General features: G+C 43.0%; 1 protein-coding gene across 5 annotated transcripts in view; it reads left to right on the top strand.

Annotated features, from left to right (window-relative positions):
* Positions 1-16,215, top strand: part of GLIPR2 (GLI pathogenesis related 2) — a 42,693-nt gene extending 26,478 nt beyond the window's left edge. For 2 of the 5 annotated variants that reach the window (XM_074876688.1, XM_074876707.1), the window contains 3 exons: positions 4,061-4,164; positions 12,931-13,008; positions 14,068-15,645. In XM_074876688.1, coding sequence (XP_074732789.1) covers positions 4,061-4,164; positions 12,931-13,008; positions 14,068-14,228 — 343 coding nt within the window. In that variant the 3' untranslated portion in view covers positions 14,229-15,645. Of the gene's footprint in view, positions 1-4,060; positions 4,165-5,565; positions 7,241-12,930; positions 13,009-14,067; positions 15,646-15,706 lie in introns of those variants that run through there. The other 3 variants (XR_012629890.1, XR_012629889.1, XM_074876716.1) reach the window with 3 other exon arrangements.
* The last annotated feature ends 3,036 nt before the right edge of the window (positions 16,216-19,251 follow it).

Here is a 19,251-nt window from a genome sequence, read left to right as displayed (position 1 = left end):
CTTACCTCTTCTTCAGTGCTGAAGACTGCACAACTTCTTGTCAGTCTAACGTACAGTGGATCCATCTTCCTGCTGTCTGACTTAAGTCTTTCTCAGAGAAGTTTAGGTCCAATACTGCTTGTCCTCTTTGCTGTAGATACAACAACCAGATAATTTCCTTTCCCTTTACAGCAACCTTTTTCAAAGTAGATTTGAAAATCTTCAATTTTTTCAGGCTAATCCTCGCAGTACAAAGGAGATACCTGAAAGAGTAAATGCTGATTAAACTATTCAGAAAGTAAATGTCTTTCCATAATAGCTAAGTAGTGGCCAGTTTGATCCCTGCGGACATGAGATCTCATCTCCCATTAGGCTTTATACCGTAACTGTGCAGACTCTTCTGTGCTGACTGGCTGGAAACCAGAGAGGCTGTAGCCTTTCCCGAACCTGATTTACTGTCCCAGGATGGTGCTGTGCTGTCACACAGATGCACCAGCTCACGCACTTTTAGATCAGAGATCTCTGCCAGGTGTTGTGCTGTACAATGCACCATATATGTGGCGTGTGGACATGCACTCTAGTAGCAAGCAAAACCTGATTCTGTCTTGACTTTTTCACTCTTTTTTTTTTCTTGAGACACCATGATAACTGGATACAGTATTTCTAAGAGATGGAATGCCAGTGACTCATCCACATACCTTTGTAATCTGCTGGGGGTTTCCTTCTGTTCTTCAAAGGGTTGTTTTGTTTCTGTTTTACATGATGCCTCACAACGAGGAAGAAATTTAATTGACTTGTCAATAACACTTGTGTCTCCAAAGTGCTACAGTTGGTTTGAACAAGTCAACTTGTATGAATAGTTCAGATTATTCTGTCAAATATGCATTGCTCCACATTTATCTCTAAGTGTGCTATTGCCCTTGCTGGGTATTTTTAGATCCTTCTGGAATTCCTCACAGTCCTCTCTGGTCTCAGCTGACTTTCCCCACTGTGATGAATAACAATAGTAAAGCTTTGTTTGGTTGCGATCTGTAACTTGTAAGAATGAAAAGACACATGTTCAGAGACTGGTGAAACTGGTTGATAGCAAGAACCAGAACTGGTTTGATCTGAGTAAAAGACATGAAATAAAAGAAATCTCATATTTGTCAAGACAGATTTTGCATAATCTTAAATTCAAAGAACTTCACCTTTTCTTTAGGTATATCTGATATCTTTCACAGAATCATCTAGGTTGGAAGGGACCTTGAAGATCATCTAGTCCAACCGTTAACCTAGCACTGACAGTTCCCAACTAGACCATATCCCTCAGCGCTATGCTGACCCTACTCTTAAACACCTCCAGGGATGGGGACTCCACCACCTCCCTGGGCAGCCCATTCCAACATCTAACAACCCGTTCTGTAAAGAGATACTTCCTAATGTCTAGTCTAAACCTTCCCTGGCGCAACTTGAGGCCATTACCTCTTGTCCTATCACTTATTACTTGATTAAAGAGGCTCATCCCCAGTTCTCTGCAGCCTCTCTTCAGGTAGTTGTAGAGGGTGATGAGGTCTCCCCTCAGCCTCCTCTTCTCCAGACTAAACAACCCCAGTTCCCTCAGCCGCTCCTCATATGACATGTGCTCCAGACCCTTCACCAGCTTCGTTGCCCTTCTCTGGACACGCTCGAGTAATTCAATGTCCTTTTTGTAGTGAGGGGCCCAAAACTGAACACAGTAATCGAGGTGCGGCCTCACCAGTGCCGAGTACAGGGGTAAGATCACTTCCCTGTCCCTGCTGGCCACGCTATTTCTGATGCAAGCCTGGATACCATTGGCCTTCTTGGCCACCTGGGCACACTGCTGGCTCATGTTCAGCCGGCTGTCAGTCAACACCCCCAGGTCCCTCTCTGACTGGCAGCTCTCCAGCCACTCCTCCCCAAGCCTGTAGCGCTGCTGGGGGTTGTTGTGGCCCAAGTGCAGCACCCGGCATTTGGCCTTATTGAAACTCCTACAGTTGGCCTTAGCCCATCGCTCCAGCCTGTCCAGATCTCTCTGCAGAGCCTCCCTACCCTCGAGCAGATCAACACTCCCACCCAACTTGGTGTCATCTGCAAACTTACTGAGGGTGCACTTGATCCCTTCGTCTAGATCATCAATAAAGATGTTAAACAGGAGTGGCCCCAAAACCGAGCCCTGGGGGACACCACTCGTGACTGGCCGCCAACTGGATTTAACTCCATTCACTACAACTCTTTGGGCCCGGCCATCCAGCCAGTTTTTTACCCAGCGAAGCGTGCGATCATCCAAGCCAGGAGAATGCTGTGGGAATATTTGTTTGTATTGAATTTGTTGGTATATATTTCATGTATCTCTGGGTACTTTTCTGTGCTTCTCTATCTGTGTTGAAAATGGTCTGTTTCCTACTACTTTCAGTTCCAATAATTGTGGCAGGTTAGATGAACTGACTATTGGTTCCCTGCTTTAGCATGAGATGATTCACCCTCAGCAGGTGTCTGTTTATCTCTGACTGTAATGAAGCATAGGGTGATGATCTCAGATGCAAATCTCATGCTTTCAACTGCCTGAGCTAGAATGAATTAATCACCCTTTGTCTCAAATCCTTGGCAACTTTGTCTGAGTGCAATGTGTACTTTGTTCCAGTCTTGCCTCTTCCTTGGGATGTGGAAATCCTTGAAGAGAAAAATTACAGGACTGTAGTGATACAGGGCATGAAAGAGCATCTAGAGATCCTCTAGTCAGGATCTAGCAGACTGACAACTGACAAGTTTTCATTATTTCTAAATTAATGGAGGTAGCTAAATATTTATTTTTTTTTTTTTTTCCGGTTTGGTGGGAGGATTAGGACAGAAGGAAATGAGAACAGAATGACTGAAGTACTAGCTTGGGCCAAAATGTTCAGCTGGACAAATTTCCTGTCTATGGCAGATGCCAGTAATTCATGATTAGGGAAGGAGTAGCAGGACAAAACAAATGTGGTGATCCTTCCCCCATTATCTTCTCCCGGAAATTACAGATTTCTCCTGGAAATTATGGTTTTCCTAAGCAGTACGTTGTATCCTCATTTTTTTGTTGCTGTTATTTAATAAGCCCTGAAGATTCCTCCCCACATACACACACTGTAAATTTGTCTAGCTCTTTTCCAAACCCCCATGCGCTTTGGTGTCTGCATCATCCTGTGGTGATGACGTCTGCTGCACAGTGCAGAAAAAGTGCTTTGTCTTACTTGACTTTTAAATCTATGTCCTGATGATTCCTTGTGTTGCCTCCTATTTCTTGTGCCATGAGAAATAACAAATGGCCTTTCCAATTTCACTGTTTCTGGACTGAAGTCTTTCCAATGTTGAATAAAGAGAATAATTGGTTTACACATGATTTTCTTCTTAACCCTGTTGTCCTAAGACAATAAAATACATCCCATGCTCTCACACATGTCAACTTCTATAGAAACAGTGCTGCTTATCCCTATGTTGGTGTACACAGTTGTGGCCTCAGATTCTTCGTGTGGTCTCCTTCTCTTCCATACTGTCACCAAGCCCATTGCGCTTGTTTTTCATTTGACCTTTTTTCATTTGTAAATTGTAGGGTTTTTTACACTTGCTTTGACTGAATCCCCACTGTGGTCTTTTGTCTTTTTTCCATTTCACTGAGAACATTGAAGTTACTCCTGTGAGGGGGGGCTAGAAATGTCAGGATGTGACACCTGTAGCAATTGCTGCAGGTACTTCCCTTTCTACCATCAGCTGCAGCTATGGGTGACTGGTGGATTTCCAGGTGCTGGGCAGAACATAGTGGGGGGAGATCTGCCCTTCAGTTTCTTCTAGGTGCTTCTCAGCAGTGACATAGATGCTCATGAAAGACAGGGAAAATAGCCTCTAGGCCTTCCTTCTGCCCGGCTCCTAGATTTATGTAAGCTTAAAGCATCCCTGGCTTCAGGGCTTTGCAGCTGAGTAACTTGACTTAAACTGTCATCTTCCAGGAAAATTCCTTGCTTGCATTGCCTTCTCTTCCTACTGCTCCTCCTCCTCTCTGCTTTCTGTGGCTGTGGTCTGTGACTCAATGTGTGGATTCCTTTGCTAGGTATGCAGAAGAACTGGCTACCACAAGGGTCCTCAAACATAGCTCTGAGTCTGCTAACGGAAAATGTGGAGAAAACCTAGCATGGGCATCCTATGACCAACCAGGTAAGCTTTCTTCTCTTGGTGTCTCACAGACACTGGATAAATGGCTTGTGTCATGTACTTTGGGCTCAGAGCATCTGGTTGCAAGAGTACTGGCATTTCCTCTGCTTCAAAAATGCATCCAGCACAGCCCAGCCCAGGCTCCCTGGGGACAGGATGGTGGTTTGCAGTCATCTACATGTACTGAGAGCAAGAAGCATGTGTAGGCACAGAAGGTATAAGGGACTCTGATAAGTGGTGCTGTGTCCCTTTGGAGGCAGGACTTGGCAGGTAGGCTGCTCCGTGTGTCCCCGTTGTGGAGCTGTCTTGAGTGCTACTTGTATGTCAGTGGGAGGAGAGAAGGAAACCATCAATGCCCTGTGCTTCACCCTTATCCTTAGCTTGTCCCAGCCAAAGAGGGGGCTGACCACAGGCCAGCTGTGGTGAGGAAAGTGGAAAAATGGCCATTTCATGCTACAGAGCAGGTCCTGTTTGTGGGAGTAAAAACTGGGGGGGGGGGGGGGGGGGGGGGGGGGGCAGACACCAAAGTTACAGAGACTAAAGTCTTAGACACCTGGTCTCTTCTGCTCTGTCAGCTAACAGGCTTTGAGCCCGTTTCCATGCCTTCATTTCTGATGACAAAATACTCCATATATTTTCTGATTATAAATGTAACACATAACTTTGCAGTTATTTGGTTTGGATGCCTGAGCAGATGAATTTTGGCCAGGCTGACAGCCTCCAGTGAGCCCCCAGTCACAGTGATGTTCAGCACGCTCTTCCCTCCTGCCTCCTCCAGCAGGGAGGGCTCATGCCTGAGCCTGCTGAGACAGCAGGTGGGACGTATTAAAAGTGACCACTTGCTTTCTTTATTCCCATCTACTCCTGGAATTTCCAGCACAGCCTCAGGGAGACAGAAGCTCATTTCTGCAGGCTGGAGGCCCTGTTTGAAGGACCAGGAAATTTCGGTACGTGAGTTTTAGACCCAGGGCCACTGCTCAATTCCTCTGCAAGTGCCAACTCTAGTCTCCAATAGGTACTTTTTCATGCTGAAAAAGAAACCTGGGGTGGAAAAATACAATTTGATCTACGCATATTTGGCATTCTGTCCATTGCAAGAGTCTGAGGCAAGGGTTCAGAGCAGCATGGGAAAACACAGATGTACGGCAAAGTTTGCATAGTGGCTGTGACTCACTGACTGAGCTTACTTCTTCCTTCTTGTTTGTGTTAATGGCCTGTGCTCCTTCCCCAGAGGTTAAAGTCACAGAATTCCCATTTAAAGAGCTGGAAACAAAACACATGAATCCTTCCATAAATTGTATAATGCCTGTCTTTTTCTGGATCCCATTTGTTTTCTTCAGTGCACTGTTTCCATACATAACTTGCCAGTTTTGAGCAATTTTGTTGCTATTTTTTTATCCACAGGATTGAATGTCTTGCTGAGAAAATTAAGCTACATCCTCTTTTGTTCTGTAAAACACTTCTACATTTCCAAGGTAGCAGGATCATTCAAAGTACCAGAATGAGAAAACTAGTTCTTCAAAGAAAGTTATTCTCTCGTCTGGGCTTAGTCTTCATCTCTGTGGAACTGCTTCGTTCTTCCTCTTTTTTTCATATAGTTTCCTTTGGGTAGTTGATTTGTACCCTGCTCAATGAGGCTGAAATTTGTATTAAGGCATCCATTCAAGGGCTTAACAAAGGCAGGCAGTGTTTCTTTCCCAGATAAAGCAAAACTCAATAAACCCCCAACATACTCTGTATTCTCTCTAAAAAAGTGATGCTATTGTTTATTTTGGCTCTTACTGAATTCTGTAATAACATCAGGAGATGCATTTCTTGTTTGAGGAGATTTAAGCTTTCAACTATAAAAGCCTTCTAGTTTGACTCCTCTCCTGGTACAAGAATACCTTGAATTGTATTCCGGATTTTAGAGTTACATAGCCTAAAGCTGTCACTGGAAATATGTTTATCCCTGTAATCCAAGAAATAGTTGACAGCTGTTTCCTCCCTCCAGTCCTGCAGGAACTGCTCTGTGGCAGACTTCTCTTTGTCTGTGTTCAAATAAGTGAGCTGTCATCTGCCACTAATGCGAGAGACTGCAGCCTGCCTTGGCAGCTGTAGTGTGTCAGGCTTCTCAGGATGCCTCATCTCATTTCTCATGTGTCGGGAGGCTGAAGACAAGCGCTGGATGACTAAATTCTGGTTGGGATGGCTGGTGTGGTCATGAAGAACATGTCGTGTTGCCTGTGAAAACACTGCAGCTTATGAACTCTAGAGAGTTCGTAAGAGAAATTCACTGTATGTTATCACCCAGATCTGTTAAGGGAAGAGCCTGGGTCTGCCTACAGACTGGGGCTAGTGGGCAGGGCAGCACAAGACACCCTCTGCCCCAGCCTTGGAGGATCATGCTCTGCCTGAGAGCCTGCCTTGATGCATCACTTGCTGTCTAACACCAGACATACAGTACTGTTAAATAAAATAAAGCAAAATAAAATAAGAACCTCCATGATGAATGCTGGAAGTAGAGGATTACTTCCTAAAATCATTAGTATGACTTAAATCTAGGTAGATTTCTGAGGCAAATTTAAATCTACTTCTACCTTCTTTCCTCTCAGACTGGTGTAAGGAAAGTTGTGATAACAAAAGCTAGAAAAATGTTTGAGGAAAAATCTGAGGTTTGGGGTACCTCATTGTTAACTAGATCACTGTGGTGCTGCCCATTCTTGCACAGAAATATGTCCGATGTGCTTTTTATTAGAATGTTTTTGGCAGCTTTCTCGGTGGGATTACTTGAAGATTTAAGGATTCTTTGGTATGAGGAGAAGCAGTAAGGCTGGGCCCAGAGAAACTAAATGTTAGGGGGAGCCAAATACAGTTGTAGGGCTGCCACAGCCTTGTGTTCCCAGTTGTGAGGCTGAGAGTGTATTCCCAGGCTTACACACATATACAGCATGTACATGTGTATACATGCAGGCGACCACACAAATCAGCACAAACAGATGCAATCAACATTAAAAGGAACAGCACCAGTGGCCTCATCCTCTTCCCTTTTTGGCTGATTGCAGTGAAGTATGTTACTGGAATGTATATAAATAATATAATATAGCATATAAAAATATATATTTCCCAGTAATGGATTTGGATAAATAGATATAATTTATATTTTTATAGCATTAAATTTTATATATATATATGTATATACCAGTAATGGAAATAAAATTCTAGTGTGGATCATTGCAGCATCTAAGCTCAGACAGAATCACACAGAGTCACAGAACTGTCTAGGTTGGAAAAGACCTTGAAGATCATCCAGTCCAACCATCAACCCAACTTTAACAGTTCCCAACTACACCATATCCCTCAGTGCTAAGTCGACCCTACTCTTAAACACCTCCAGGGATGGGGACTCCACCACCTCCGTGGCCAGTCCATTCCAATGCCTAACAGACACTCAGTCTGCTGAGTAGCTGCCCCTAGATCCCAGTCTCCCCAGTTGCTTGGACACGGGCGTACCAACCTCTAAGGCTGTGGTTTCACTCCAGTTGCCAGGACAGTGCATCTTGCACACACACACCTGCAGCTCCCTGATCGTCACCCAGGACCTGCACTGTCCCTCCAGGGGCCATACACTTCTGTAGCAATTCCTCTCAGACCACTTCACCTGCTAGCCACCTAGTCCAGCCGGTGCTTCACTAGCGCTCACACACTCACACCTACGCCGGTGCTCCAGTTGCTGGTACTGCAGACACCCAGTCCCTGCAACCCTTGGTCTGATACCAGTTACTGGCACTCACATACACCCCCTCCTGCCATCCACACAGAATAGAGCTCCTCACCCAGGAGAATAGGTAGAAATGAAATTGAATGAGACAACAGTACAACGGATGAGGTGCAGGGCATGGCCAGGCAAGAGTACTGACACCTTTTTACAAGTGGTGGCCCCTTATTATCTATATCTCTATCCTTCAGAGACTGGTTTCAGCAGAAGAACTTTACACCAGGACTGTTAGTCCTATATATGGACCGACCTCATATGGTCAATCCTCTCAGTCAGTGTGGCCATGTTACTAGCTCATAGCTTGGGTAAATAAAATAAAATTCTAGACCTAGTCTTGAGCAGAACTGTAGTTGGACAATAATTCAAAAATTGTTACACCAAGTTTTTATGTGATGTGGATGTGTCCAGAGAGTCATGGAACTGATGAAACTTGCTAAAGTGAGATTCAGCCTGCTCTGAAATGAACATCTAGTAAGTCTAACTAAGCAGGTCATCAGTCAGCTATAGCTAGGAGAAGGGTGAAGTCAAACTGTGTTTCCATAGAGAAGGTGTTGAAACTGTGAATGAGGTTTACAGCAACGCAAACAGGAAGGGTACTTCTAAAAAACCAGCAGTATACTAATTGGTTCTGCAAGTGAAGCCACAGAAGAGAAGCTGCAACACTGACTGTAGGAGAGATCTGCATGCTTTTTGGTAGAAGTAAACTTCTACCATTTCTGCTATAATCGGGAATGAGTGGTGGGAGTGAGATTTCTTTTCTATGTTCGTTCCTTCTGATTGAAATGCATTTTGAACAGCAACCAACCCCTGTTTTGGGGGAGCTTTGGGGGGAGTGGGAGCTATTTTCAACAAAACATTGAGATGCAAGGGAAGCGGACGCTAAATATGACTGCAGCATTCATTCCATAATAATTTGAAATGGAAATACTGTGGTCAGTTCTATGAATCAGCAAGTCTGAGGATGCAAGTTGCTGCTAAAACAGGTAGGCTCAGTGCTCTGCTGACCCCTCTGCTGCTCTCTCTCTGGAAGCCCGGGGGTCACTGGGCTCAAAGCAGAGTTTCTCCTTAGTCCCCTGTGTATCAGCTGTCACTTTCAACACTGGTTTGGCTTGTGTCCCAGCACCACATTATTTACTGCTCCCCAGGGATCAGAGAATCAGAAGAAAAGTATTTCAGAGGAAAGAGAGTGCATTTAATCACTAGGTACCTACCTGTCTTTTCACATGGTAATAACTTCCACGTAGGACCCCCCTCACCTCCTGTGACATATGACAGATACAATTCATTCCCTTCACTTCCAGGACGCTTCTTTAACATGATTTCAAGACAGAGTCTGTCAAAATTTGCCTAGTCGTTTGGTCACCTTCTCTTTTGCCGGGAACAAGTTAGTCTTTCTCATAGCCTGATGCAATGACTCTTTTAATTCAGGGCGGATGACAGCAATGCCATATAATGATAACCTGATCCTGCACGTGAAAAACGGAGCGTAGGTATGAGCTTCTAGGCTTTCACTGCCTGGCTGCAGTAAGTTGCAAGCTTTCATCCGCAAAGGCTGGGAATTAACATGTCATAGATTTTGCTACCCGACTGTGCTTGTTGTCTTTCATGTAGAGGATTGAGGTATTCTTACCTGATGCCATTGCCATCTCCCTTGAATTAAAGTTACCAAATTTTCACGTGATGGTATTCTTTAAAAAGGAAAAAAACCCCATATGAATAGCTATTGTGTTTATCAAAACTTCCATGTGTCTTGCAATATTTCCATTATGGAGATTTTTAAGTTCTTTTCACATGGAACCTAGGTACACTTCTTAGAGCTACAGTAAGCAGTGTGGGAATGACTTTCTCTTGAAATACTCTTTACACTATATCGAAGTGATATGGTAACAGAGGGAATTAAGTGCTGGTAGCAGTGGGAATGCAGTCCTGTATCTGTAAACATGCTACTTACATAGTATCATCACTTAGCACTTGTATACATAAAATACATGTGCTTCATAAGGCCTGACATGTCTGCAGTCGCATTCTGTACTTCTGTTCCACCCAGCTTACCACTGACACATCTATATCTTTCATAGCTTTGAAGTCTAGGGTGGGACAGGATGATCTGCTTGGGTTTGTTTTGTTTTTTACTGTGTGCTTTTTCTTTTCCCCTGGTATTGCATAAAGATTGCTCTTTGCACTTTTTTCAGTCCTCATTTTAGCTTTAGTGTGAGTAACAAATGAACACATATTTATTTGTGTTACAGACTTCAGCTGTAAAACAGGTCTGCAGGGTTTGTTGTTTGGCACAGAGAGAGCAGGGAAAGAAGGAACCTATTGTTATTCCTGAAACATTTACTTTGGGAAGCAAGAGAGGTTTTGGTACTTTTTAATGTAGAAAATGTATATTGACTCTGCTAAGAGAGTGATATTCCTAACAAGCAGTGTGGCATAGGTAAAGTTCATAGTACTTTTGGTTCACAAACCGCTCAAGAGATGGCATTTCATTCAATATTTTGTTTTCAATGACAGCTCTGACTTGCCAGGCTAACAACACCATCCCTTTAACAGACTGCGCTCATAAGAAACTGAAGTTTAAAGAAGTTAATGCAGTGTTTGATTTCTAGAACAGTGCAAGTTTAAGACTTTTTGCTGCAAAATAGCAAAACATGAGTCATTGCTGTTCTGCAGCCAACAGTCCACCAGGGACCAGAGTTCTTCATGATGGTAGGCTTAACAGCATTGGCAGCTTGCTATGAAATCAACTGGCCTTGCGTTATACATCCTGGAATGCTAAGCAGAAATTTCATTATTGATGTAGCTCAGGGAAAAACCTGCCCCCTTTCCCCCTGCAGTGTTTGACACAAGAATTTCCTAACAACCAGTAATGGAAAAAAAGTAACATTTTAATTTCGAGTGCATAGAATCTGCAAGTTCTGGTCTGAGCTTCTGCCCTCTGTGCTGCCTGTTCCATGGGGCCCACTGCAGATTAGCAGAATCTGCTCCTTTCTATCAGGTTCCTTAACTGTTCAACAGAAAACAAGGAAGGATTATTTCTTTGGCAAACATCAACCTTAGAGAGCCACAGACATGTAGTGCTACATTGCAGGCCATAGTCATAGCCCTCACACAGCTGTGGTCAGTGAAAGCCTTTGATGAGATGAGACAGTACTGGACACAAGGACTTCCACACAGCAGCAGCTCCTAGGCATGTATGTTTGAGGTGTCTGTAGTACCCTGAGTTAGAGTGCCTCAAAGTGGACACTCACAATAGCTCAAGTGCTAAGTAAGAACCACTAAAAAAGAAATGCACTCAGAAATTTGAGTATTAAATGCTGATGAGAACATGGAAAACCAGACGATGTCAGAAGTGTCACTTTTCCTTGGTTTGCTTGGAGCTGTAAGGGGATATCTTCATATGCCTGCATCCACAGGTGGGCAGCCTCCCTGTAGAAAGGTCCCTGTGCCCTTTTGCTCAGAAAATCTGGCAAGGCTCACTTACGTCCTTTCAAACACGTTCCAAGAGGGAGGAGGTGGTGAAAGCTGTATGTAGAAGGCTAACGACAGGAGCACTCATCCAAGAGGAGCCTTCCAGGCTGAAAGTTACAGAAGGTTCTGGGCAGAAAGAAGTGTAAACTCAATGTGTTAAATTGCCACATGCTTTATTTGAGGACATTTCTTTAAGTACTAAAGGTATTTCTGCCCCATCTTGATCCAAATGCTGTGCCACACAGATCTCTCTTGTCCAAAGGTTCTTCTAACTTCTACCTTGTAAAGTTTTAACAGAAGACAAGAACTGGTGGATGGTCCTGTTTCCTCATCTGCTGGTGATAGTATAGTGCTCTTCATCAGCTCTGTCCTATCAGGTGAGCACCTTGCTGCAGAGATCTTCCCTGAATGGGATGAACTCTACCTGGTTCTACAGCTGTTTCATGGGTTGCCTGGCCAGGCAGTGCCGGCCACATGGTCCCTGGTAGTCCAGTGGAGAAACTGATGGACTGTGTTTGTGTCGAGCAGAACTCAAGTCATTGATGGCATGAGATGCTTAACAAAAAGAATCGCACTAATTAGTAATTTAGTAACTTAGTAAATTAGGAAGAGTGGCTGGAAAGCTTCTCGGTGGAAAAGGACCTGGAGGTGTTGGTCGACAGCCGGCTGAACATGAGCCAGCAGTGTGCCCAGGTGGCCAAGAAGGACAATAGCATCCTGGCTTGTATCAGAAATAGTGTGGCCAGCAGGGACAGGGAAGTGATCATCCCCCTGTACTCAGCACTGGAGGGGCCACACCTCAAATATTGGGTTCAGTTTTGGGCCCCTCACTACAGGAGAGACACTGAGGTGTTGGAACGTGTCCAAAGAAAGGCAATGAAGCTGGTGAAGGGTCTAGAGAACAAGTCTTGTGAGGAGCGGCTGAGGGAACTGGGGTTGTTTAGCCTGGAGAAAAGGAGACTGAGGGGAGACCTTACCGCTCTCTACAACTACCTGAAAGGAGGTTGTAGCCAGGTGGGTGTCAGTCTCTTCTCCCAAGTAATAAGGGATAGGACAAGAGGAAACAGCCTCAAGTTGTGCCAGGTGAGGTTTGGGTTGGATATTAGGAAAAATTTCTTCAGTGAAAGGGTTGTCAAACACTGGAACAGGCTGCCCAGGGCAGTGGTTGAGTCACCACCCCTAGGGATATTTAAAAGACATGTAGATGTGGCACTTAGGGACATGGTTTAGTGGTGGACTTGGCAGTGTTGGGTTTATGGTTGGACTTGATGATCTTAAAGGTCTTTTTCAACCTAAACAGTTCTGTGATTCTATGATAACTGAGTAGCAACAGCTATTGCAAAACAATAAAGATTTGGTAAGGTACGTGTACTAGCATGTTACCTACATTTCAAAAACTCTTTTCTGTATAAAGACTGTTTCTCCATGTTTATAGAAGTTCTTGCCAGCTATTAACAGAAGATTTTGCTGGCGAGGCTGTGAACGAGCTACACTTCTGTGTTTATGTCATGATTCCACAGCAGATTTCTTTTGTCTTTCAGGAAAGGATGTGGCTGACAGATGGTACAGTGAAATAAAAAATTACAGCTTTCAAAACCCAGGGTTTTCTTCTGGGACAGGTAAGTTCAGACGGGGCACTGTTTCTTCAAAAGTGCATCTTTTATGTTAAGAATTTGGCTAGCCAACTTGTTCAGTATTTTTCAAAAATCTTCCTTTCTTTCTTAGAAAAAAAAATGAGAGGGGAAAAAAATTAGAATCTCCTCGAAGCTTTATGTTAGAAACTCACAAAAGGGTAAAAGGAAACTGAGAAATGAGGAAGTAAGCAAAATTTGCAGGGTTTTTTAATACTGTATTTGTCCTCCAACTCCAAAGTTTTTGAAAGGCAACTTATTTTTAAGGCAAATTAATTTGTAGAAAATACTAAATTGGAACCATGTAAGTGTCTTACTAAATGTACTATGCTGTTGTTTACACTGACATGTGATTTCTACCAAATTCTATCACTCCAATCACAGAGATCACTTCAGATGTAATTTGGATATCAGGACAGGCCATTGACTGCCTGTTGACAATTGGGTATTGAATGAACATAAGAACATTGTTCCTTGAATAATGCTCAAGCAAGAGATATGCCTGAGCTTGTTTCAGATGAAGAAAATCATGTTTTTCTCCCATGGGATTTGTCTATGCATGGAGCGAACAACTGATGGAGCAGCACAATGCAGGGGTGGCTATTACAGCTAGGCAGAAGAAGCCACAAAACCAGTATTATTTTGAACAGTTGCGCATGCAGACAATGGGGGAGTATGAGATGCTTGAAGTAAATGAATAATAGTCACTGTCAGAACTGCTATTCACACTGCAGGGGGTAAAGACTGTGATGTCTTTGTCAAATTTTATATCAGATACTCATCAAATTACTTCTTTTATGGTTCTCCTACTAAGTGTTCTTATTTGGATACGGAAATGGTAATAGTAGCATGGAACCAGATCAGATCAGGCTTTTTCAAGACAAAATGCTAGATGTAGGGTTTTTATTCATGTCCTTAGCTTGTTCTCTTGCTAGAGAAAGAAACATTTTTGTATTGTTCTTTCTTTTCACACCCCTCACGTGTTAAAGGGAATGTTACAGATTTAGTATCTAAAATGTATGCGTATGTTTCTCTCTCTTTCTTCAGGTCACTTCACAGCAATGGTTTGGAAGAACACAAAAAAGATGGGAGTTGGAAAAGCATCTGCTAGTGATGGCTCAACATTTGTGGTGGCTAGATATGATCCAGCTGGAAATGTAGTAAATCCAGGCTATTATGAAGAAAATGTCCTTCCTCCAAGAAAATAACTTTTTTGTTTTTAAAAGTTAGTCTTATTGCTTAATGACAAGTGAACCTGGATTTGGACTTAACAGTGTTTGAAATGAAGTACGATGAAATTTCCTGTTTGATACTGCTGTTCACTTCTCATTACAGAGGAAGCAATTACATGTTGCTTGAGTTGATCTGCACTTGAGGTCCCTGTTGTTTCTGAGGGGGCTCCAGTTTATTTGAGGATGAGGTATATGCAGCATTTCTGAAGGGTAACATTTATAAGGTTTTTTTTTAATAGTTTGCATGAACTCTGTGTCAGCATGTGAGTAAGCACATGTTGGATGTCTTTTTTTAAACAAGCGGATTTATAGCTTAGTGTAAACTGAAGATACCAGCTTGTAATTATATCACGTACTCCCAGTTTTCCAGTATTTTTTAATAACTGTAACTTCTTTGCTCTATCTATACCTCCTGCTACTGTGGGGCCTTCTCTCTGCAGATGGAACATATGCAAAACTTCCCGTATGAAAGGTACACATGCAAAATGTAGTGGCATTCAGACTTACGCATTTTCATTAAGAGGATCTCACAGAACACTAAAACATTGCTGGCAAGACCGTATCCGTCAAGCAAGCCATAACTGATGCATGACCTGAGAGCTACTAAAATCGTTTAAATCCCAGAGTTACGTTTTAGGTGCTAATGTTTAAAATCTATTTGAGATGAGTGTATTTCAAATTCAAACCCCATCTTATAGTTTGCAGTATGTACATTGTCTTATAATCAAATCGCTTCCTTCTGTTACAGGAAAGTAAGATACTACTTTTTCTCTTAGATATTTTACGCACAAAAAATGTCTTTGATGGAGCACGTTGGATTTTATTTCTCAATAACTTATTTTTATTTCCTAAGGAATACCTTCTGCAGGTGTCATGCTATACAGACAATAACATTCCCAAATCATATCTTGTCTCCTTTAATAATGTCACAGTAGGAGATACACACATGGTCATAATTAAGAGATGTTTACTCTTTGTTCATATCATTCAGTAATAGTAAAAATATTTTACATGCTGGAGTGATGCCTTGAAAAAAATCAGATTGAATTTCCTTAAAAGCAAGCAAGCAAAATTTCTGAGGACCCTTTTTTCTCTTATGAAATGTGGATTTGGGCTGTTTTGGCCAGGTTCATATACTGTGCTTCAATTTGGGGTTTTCTTTTCTTTGTAAATGTTTCTTTTGATGTCTGCTGAGATTCTGTATGCCAGAATTTGGTTCATGAAGAGTGCCATTACAGAAATACTTCCTTTTGTTTACACAGTTGTAATAAACTGCACTGTTATGGCTTGATTATATGTCACTGTGATGCTGAATGTTACAATCTTTTTGCTGTAACCAAGAATTTAACACATATAATGAACGTCTGAAAATTAAATATTTTTTGAATATGAATTACTCAAGCCTTTGCTGTTACCTGAGTCTTTGCTGAATAATCTTCCAATTTTATTTCTAGGACATTAACGTATGCCATTATTACTTTTTCAACGTGGAGCAAATAAAAGCAGCAAGTATTCTAGTCCACAAAAGAAAGAAGAGACCTTCTAAGAAATGATAAATCATACAGAAGATCGTACATCATCCCTTTATACAAAGACCGAGCTAACACTTGAAGCTGAAGCTGAAGAGGCGTACCTCTTTCTTTCTTGAACTCCTGATTTGTTCTCGTTTCATTTCTGCTGCTCCCTCTCTTGGTTGACGTGTTCTCAGTAAAAAATACTCACTCGACTCCCACTCAGACCTGTGTGTTTCAGTAACTGCAATCTTGGGGCCTTCCTCTCTCCAACCCTCAGCTGACGAATGTTGCAGCTCCAGACAGGCTAATGTTTTATGTGTAGCGCATTTTCATCCCTGAGAATGAAAACGGGACTTTCTAAAAAAACCAGCTTGCTGCAACTGACGTAAAAGTAAAAGCTGATGTTAAATAAATTAATGGTATTAAAATACTGTTTTTTCCTAATTACAGCACTGCTATTGGTCCTCTAATTCCTTGAATGGTTGGTGTAAAACTGTATAAATCCTAGTTGAGTGAGTCAAGTCAGAATTTTTCTCTGCTGCCACCTAGGTTTTATTTTAATGTCAGAGAGAACTGGGAAGGTAGGTAAAGAAAGGACAAAACAAAACAAAGCTTGGAGTTATCTTTATTTAAAATGATAGTGGCAAGTGAACTTCCAGAGCTTTTTAGACAGAGCATTTTGAGACGGCATCAGAGGTAATCAGACATGGAAGAAGCACAAAGCCACTCAAATAGACTCAATGCATGCTTCATGCACTCCACAGAGTCCGTGCAAATATGACTTTAACAAAGGAAAAAAAAAGTCAGTTTAATTCTTCATGACCCAAGATCTTGATGCCTTCTGCAAATGAACTCTGGCTGCGCAGTAAATGGTGGTGTACGTAGGAGTCCAAATGCAAAGGGAAGGGTAACAGTGCTGATGTGACTCACTGAAAAGCCATATGATTTTTGGGAAGTGTATGCTGAAACCTGACTTACCAGCCATCTGTATTAAAAGACTCTGTGTAGGTGTATTGCTCCACTCTCCACCACATCTTGGAGAGTTGTGGAGATTGGGAGGTGGCAAAGAAAGGTTATCTCCTGTCATGCTAGAGCAGAACAAGGTGTTTAAGAGCTTCTTCAGCCAGGGCTATACAGATAGAAGTCACATTTGCCCTGGGAAGAAAGAAAAGGCTGATATGACAGTTCTGATACAAGAGAAAAATACCTATCTTTAGAGGCCTGCAGATGGCTTCTAAGGTCTTTTTGCAGCAGCAAGAGGAGGAATTCTAGCTGGTCCAAGGCTTCGTTTCTAGGCACTTAGGGGAGAACTGGGACTGGTCTTAAAATAGGGCTAAAAGGGGGAGCCTGCATTATGCATTTTAATTTTCCAAGTTCCCTCCTTTATCTTCCCAAAAGGACAAAACCCAGGCAATTCCTCCTCCAAAAAGTGGAAGATGACATTGAGAAGTGGTAGAAGTACTGTTAGAAGACCACAGATCAGACAGAAAGCCATACCACATGAACAGTAATAAGCCCATGGGCAAAAAAGATGCAAGCACTTAGTGGAAATCTTGCAAATTGTACTTGGAAATGCTTTGCTTTTTTGGGAGCTTAGCTGCTCTACTTGTCTCCAGGTCTAATTTTTCAGGTGGATTTGCCTCCAACAAAGTGCTTGACTTGATTGGGTAGACTGCAGAGTAGTCATGTTAGGCTGGTGGACTGCTGATATGAAGACTTTTGCAAGTGTCACATGTGCCCTAAGAATGTTTTTAGCTTTTGTGGGTATCTGACTTTGCTAGCCTTTTCTTCCCTCTGCCTAATTCAGTGTTTAAAGACCCTTTTCCATGTGGCTGGTGTTAACGCTAATTTGAGCTGTCTTTTCAGCATCCTTTTTCTCAAGTTCCTACAATGTCCAAGCAGCCATTTGCAAAAAAGTCAGGTATGACCCAAAGTGCTCACTGCATTTAGTTTGCCCCCGTGGTGATGGTTGCTTTGACCTATACTAGAAAGCCTAGAACATGGTAATGTGAACAAAACCATAACCCGTCCTGATCTGTTGATTACAAACAGTGATGCTGCTGGTCTTGTGGTCACGGTACATGCCAGTGCTACATCTTCTCTCCCCCCAGAGGCTTTGTGAGGGAAGGGCTATGTGTAAGATGGCAACTGGAGGCTGTTTGACCCCAAGCAGTGTGGAAAAGGGGCTTGAGATGGCACAAAGCAAGCCAGAGAGCCAAAGCCACCTCCCTTCTTTCTTGAACCGAGCACTAGAAATCTCAGAAAACTGCATTTCTAGGGAGAACACAAGAAAAAGCCAGAGGTAGGCTGCTTCAGTTATAACATGGTAGGAAAGTGAAAATTGAAAATGACATAATTATTTCTGTCTCCTTTACACGAACTAAAGACCAGAAAACCTGTCTGCGTATCCAGCTTTACAATGAGCTGTTGCATCCTTGTATTGTCCTTCCCAGACTATACCATAAGGAGGTGGTGAGACTGAGTTTTAATGTGTTTCAGCTCTCTCTTTGCCTCTCTGGGGGACATCACAGGTTAATTTCTGCTCCCCAAAGCTCTGCACACCAGTCTGTGGGATTTCACTTCTCGTGGCAGGAACACAGAACAGGAGTTGCACTAAGCCTGGGCTTTCCCATGTGATCATCCTGAAGCAAGTCACAATCCAGAGAATAATCTGCTTCTTCAAGCTGTTAAAGAAGCCCTTTGTGAAAGGTATTAAATGCTGAAAGCCAAGGATGGCCACAGTCTCCAGCAGTGCCTGGGTTCTGCCTCCGCTTCCCTGTCTCTGGAGCCATGCGCTAACAGTGGATGCCCCTGACACCCTCCTGGGATGAGTGCCATCCCTGTGCTCCCACGTGCCCCAAACAGCAGTCTGGGGGCTGAGTGACCCCCTCTCTCCTCTACTCTTCCCCTCACACTCCATAATTCCTCTGTTCCCTCAGGGAGAGCAGGGCCTTCTAGCTGAGTTTACCCTTGCATGACCTAGCAGCCACTATAAATCTGCCTTGCAAGGTTCCTTTTTTGAGCTGTTTCTCTTGAGCAGTGCTCTCAGGGGCCTAACTACCATATCCCCTAATAAGAAATTTTACGTTCTCTGCTTTTGCTCAAACATTAATTCCTCTGTCTATCCTGAGCTGTCTGTTGCAGCTAGACTAGGACACTGAGCAAGACAGGATTGCAAGAATCTTGTCATTGATGCAATGAAATGCAGTTGGCTTTCGGTTATGCCAGGTGAACTGGAAAGAAGTAACATAGGAAAAGCAGACATGAATTACATGGACAACATTCAGACTAGGATCTGAGTAACCTAGGAAAAGCTGTAAAGATGTCTGCAGAGAGTAAGAGCACATTAAAGCACGGCCAGGATGCAGAGCCTGCTAATCTGCAATGCCTGGGGGTGGCCTGCCTGGGCAAAGCTGTGGTGATAGGTCATCAAAATCCAGAGTCAGGGGTCACACCACGAAAAGCCGGGAACTTTCAGAACAACT

This window comes from Strix uralensis, chromosome 1 (assembly GCF_047716275.1).
Source record: "Strix uralensis isolate ZFMK-TIS-50842 chromosome 1, bStrUra1, whole genome shotgun sequence".
Classification (NCBI taxonomy): Eukaryota; Metazoa; Chordata; class Aves; order Strigiformes; family Strigidae; genus Strix; species Strix uralensis.
The sequence above is the reverse complement of the archived record's forward strand: the minus strand, read 5'-3'. Positions and strand labels throughout refer to the sequence as shown.